The sequence below is a fragment of the Tiliqua scincoides genome, chromosome 5, assembly GCF_035046505.1.
Source record: "Tiliqua scincoides isolate rTilSci1 chromosome 5, rTilSci1.hap2, whole genome shotgun sequence".
In the NCBI taxonomy this organism is placed as follows: Eukaryota; Metazoa; Chordata; class Lepidosauria; order Squamata; family Scincidae; genus Tiliqua; species Tiliqua scincoides.
Window position 1 is genome coordinate 141,733,857 of NC_089825.1, and position 4,764 is coordinate 141,738,620.

Sequence of the window (4,764 nt, forward strand, 5' to 3'; positions counted from 1 at the left end):
ATGGGTGAGCATTTTCAAGGGATGCCAAATGAGTTTCTAAAAGACATTTCCCAAGGGTGGGCACTGAAATTTCACATGGTGGAATTCAAAGCAAATTCGAGAACTCTTCTACAGGCGGGACATCTGGCTGATATAAATTCAAAGTGAGGTCCAGGATTACTCTTTGTGGCTTTGTGTATGGCAAGTGACATTTCTAAGGGAGTTTCTTCCCATCCCATCACTGATTTGCAAAGATCCCAAAAACCCCTTTCAGTTCAGTTCCAGTAATTAAATATATGGGTCCTTTGTGCTTTTGATCCAGCAATGAAAGAATGTAGCTACAAGCACACTTGCAGGCTCTTTCAGGAGTGATGCTGAAGGCCCCATGCAGGGGGTGGGAATAAGGCGAGCAATCCCTTTGTATTTATACAGTGAAAGAAGTAGGAGAACAAGAAAATACATTTCAATTCGTTGCTTTTGTGTAAATGCACTTTGGATCAGCCTATCTGTGCACACACAGGGTGATTTGTCTCTTTTAAAGACCTGAATTGCTCTGATGCCTCCTGACATGTCTCTTCCTTAGCATTAATGCAGCCAGCAGAAGCAGACTTGAAAAGCTTGCAGAAACCTGTCAATCATAATCTTCAGGTGATTAGGCAAAGCTGTCTCTCAGCCACACTGAAAAAACTTCAGCCAGAGCATCAGAAGCATACATGACCGAGCTTGCCAGTAGCCCCCTCTAGTGGCAGTTTCAGAAATTGCTCATTACTGCTTTGGGAAAGAAAAGCTATCCTCTCCACCCAAAGCACCTTAAAGTGGCTGAACAGACCAACTTAAGCAATAGCTCCCTCCAGTGTCATTTCAAGAAACTGATCATAACCTTGCTTCTGACATCATAAAGACACATCAACACAGCCATTTTCAACCACTGTGCCGTGGCACACTGGTGTGCCGCAAATGGTCCCCAGATGTGCTGCTGGAATTTGGGAGAGGGTCATTTATCAATAGGACCACTGGGGGATTGACAGCACAGTGTGCCTTGTCAATGATCAAAGAGCTGATGGTGTGCCTTGACCATTTTAGTGCCTTGCCAGTGTGCCGCGAGATGAAAAAGGTTGAAAATCACTGCATCAACATCTCATCAGTCAATCAAGACTTGCCTCATCCCACAATGGATAGCACTAAATCCAGTCCTTCCTTCTTGCTTCCCCTGAAAGGCAGGTTCATTTGTTGCACAGATGATTCCTGTGCTGAGTGGGAGCTGTCAACTGCTTTATACATTTTTTAAAAAAAGATACATGGAAAAGCCTGAATTCTGAACACTCTTGCTTTCCTTCTCACGCTCCTGTCTCCTTGCAGCCAAAGCTGACATCTGTGCCAGAGAGTGGCTGCAGAACCAGCGCAACTGCTATGCTTATTTTGATCATCCATTGACCTGGCATGAGGCTGAGGTAAGGAGATGCATTTTCCATCCAACCAGAACTGATGCAATGGTTGGCATATGTATTATGGAAGAAGAGCCCTATTTAGATGTTCCTCCCTTCCTGACCCAATTCTAAGCACTCTGAGAGATCTTCAGTAAGTAATGAAATGGAAATTGACAAGCAAAGCCTCAAAATTCCATGCTCAGTTCCCCAGTATAAATATCTTCAGCATGGCATACAGGAAGAATGGAGGCAACTTTCTTTTCTGTCTCCTCCTTCTTCAGATAGAGTGCCAGAGCTATGGCCATGGGGTCCATCTTGCCTCTGTCCTCATGGTGGCGGAGACTCTCTTGGTGTCTGAACACATCTCCGCTTACCAGAAAGACCTCAGTAATGCCTGGATAGGACTCCATGATGTCTGTCAGGTGAGTATCTCATGTGTTCTGTTCCCGGTGATCATCCTGCAAGATGCCTTTCCAGTCTACGTTGCATCCTATCTGCCATTTCTCCTTCTTTTGCTCCTCTGCTTGTACCAGCCCCAGGTTCTTTCTTGCTTTCTGGGTCCTTTTTTCCTTAATAGTGTGATCTGCTTTGCTTCATTTCTACAGAAAGGGTAAGGGAGATGGGCTGATGAATCCACCTACAGCTACAAGGCCTGGATGAGAAACCAGCCAGACAACTACGGCAAGTCTGAGTACTATGTGGAGCTGCGCTATTCCACAGGTAAGCAGACCACTCTCAGGGGCTGGGAGAGGACTCTGAAATCTTCTTAAGGATGCAGGAATTTCCCTGCCTCAGCTACAGGTTTGAGGGCCTCTACCTGCCAGCCTGGTACTGGTCTACTTCTTGACCTCTGGAGACTACATCAGTGATATCCTATGAGCCAGAGGGCCACAGCTAATCTGCATAGCTTAGTCCAATGTGATCACCATAATTTCTATATCATGTTTCTGACCGTGGTAGTGGCCAAGCTGCACTGTATGCAGGTACCCTTTTTTCTGTAGTGTTCATGATGAGACAGAATTGACCCAGAATGGAACCCAGACTGGGAAGTGGGAAAAGGAAATGGGAATGGGAAACTTCTTAAACTGAGTGTCACGGGAGCAAAAAATTAGAATTAATCGCCACCTCTTCTGCTGCTCATTCTGCTCAATATTAGAATTGTTTCTATTATTTTTATACAGGTTGAGACTAATTGTTCGTGTGGGTTCCGTTCTAGCCACTCATGTGGATAGCAAAAAACGCACCATCGCAAATAAATTTAAAAAACAGTTTCTTTGCTCCGGTGATTGAAAAACAGCCTTGCTGACCTTTGTGATGTAAGATAAGAGTAATTAAGAAGACAATCCACCAACCAGTCCTCCTCCAAGAGCTTACAAAGGCACTTCGCTCAGCCCCTCCCTTCACCAATACAAAGTGATCACCTTTCTTTCACGTGCTCAGGGGGAAGGGAGGGGTCTCCTGGAGAGAAGATTGATGGATTGTCAGCCAGCTTCTTTCTCTCTCTCTCTCTCTCTCTCTCTCTCTCTCTCTCTCTCTCTCTCTCTCTCTCATTAAGGAGGCTGTTGTTAAAGGACTGTTCAGGTTTTTAAACTGATTTTAAAGGGGTGTATTTTCTCCTTCTCCAGGGATCAGCACATTCCTTTTCATTTGCAGGGGCCATGCGTGTTGAGTCAAATCCGCGTCTAAAAAATTCATGTACAAATAGGCTGGACCTGTAATAACATTTGCAGCCTGAGAAGCAAATCTCTTGTTTTTTTAATTGTCTATTTATTACAATAAAAGAAAAAAAGAAAACACACAATAAGATGAAAAGAAAAAGAGACAACAACATTAAAAATACATTAAAAGTAGAGGGGGGAAAACCTCTAATAGTGTAGCACAGGCAAAGTTAAATAATCTAATTGCTTACAGCTTTATATCTTAATCTAACTTTTCACCCATATAGATGTTATATCTCTAACAGTCCCTTTTATCTCCTCATTATGTGTTTTATTTCAAATTTTTATTTCAGATTAATGTTCTTTATCCCTTACAATCTAATCTTCAGATTCACAGTTCATTAACTCATTCTCGATCTCCTGCAGAAAGTAGATAATTGGTTTCCAGTTCTTCCTAAAATTTTATGTCGATTTTCTGTGAGGTCATGAGATTATCTACATTGCAAAGTCCATAGCATTCGTCCTTATTACCTTATTGGCTGGCTCAATTCAGACTGAAACGAATGGTTCCAAAGAAAGAAAAAAGAGACAAACATTTGTCCTGTTTTTTTTTTGCATTTTAGATTTTAAAGAATGGAACGATGCACCCTGCAACAAGAGCAACACCTACATCTGCAAGCATGAGCTCTAGAGGAGTCTGTAGCCCCCAGCTGTACCTGCTGGGGTGTGAATGGATCTGTCATTGAGGGACTGTCTGACTCAATAGGCATCCCTCTGATATAGTTATGTTTGCAAGTCATCAGGCAAATCAAACATTCAACTCCCATCCACCTCTTCCAAATGCCATCCCCAAAGAGCTGCCTTCTGGGAGTCCCTGATCTCTTTTTGAACCCTTTTCATCACTCTAGAAGAATGTCATGTTAATAAATATTTTTTCTGCATATATTTCTGGTATGCCTCTGCCATTTTTCAGGGTTCTCACTCCATCCACACTCCTTTTGGGGAAACTAGATGCAAAGGAGGACAGTAGGAATCCTCTTGCACCAGGAATACATTTTTCCCCAGAAAAAATTCGGGCTGGTGCAGCTTCTCACAATCCTGTATGACAAACTGCCCATGCCTAAATCCTTTTCCTTTACGTTTGCTAAAAGCACAGGAATTGATTAACTGTATGTATTTATATCCTGACTTTCCATTAAGAAATCTGCAAGGCTGCTTCCTTTGATGGTCATCCTAAAGTTCTCTAGGGCTGCATTCCTGCACACACTGACCTAGCAGCCAGTCTCATGGAACTCACTAGGACTTGCTTCTGAGTAGACATGCAAAGGTCTGTGCTGTCAGACCCCTATCAAAGGATGATTTATTTATTTATCATTAATTTATTGGCACAGTAAATTTTCTCTAGTGACAAAGACAACCTTTCCCCTAATCCATCTTGGTGCCAAATGTAGACTTCCCACCTCTGGGACAGGGAGGAAACTGCACCGCTACCTTATATATTGCTCTATATAGAAATTTCCCTTTCCTGTTTCTGACTTGTCTAGTGCCTAATCACACCTCATTTTGTGAAAAGGAACATCTTCCAAAACATGGCAGCTGCATTATGGTGGCCTTTCCCCCCACAATTATTTTGAAGGCATCTGCTACAGCAAGGGTGTCCAAACGTTTTGGCAGGAGGGCCACATCATCTCTCTGACACT

General features: G+C 42.9%; 1 protein-coding gene across 1 annotated transcript; it reads left to right on the forward strand.

Moving 5' to 3' along the window:
- On the forward strand, positions 1-3,909 carry LOC136654005 (C-type lectin TsL-like). Its single transcript, XM_066630867.1, has 5 exons — positions 1-4; positions 1,339-1,430; positions 1,688-1,841; positions 2,022-2,126; positions 3,688-3,909. Exons 1-5 carry the CDS (start codon positions 1-3, stop codon positions 3,753-3,755), a joined length of 423 nt encoding a protein of 140 aa, XP_066486964.1. The 3' UTR covers positions 3,756-3,909.
- The last annotated feature ends 855 nt before the right edge of the window (positions 3,910-4,764 follow it).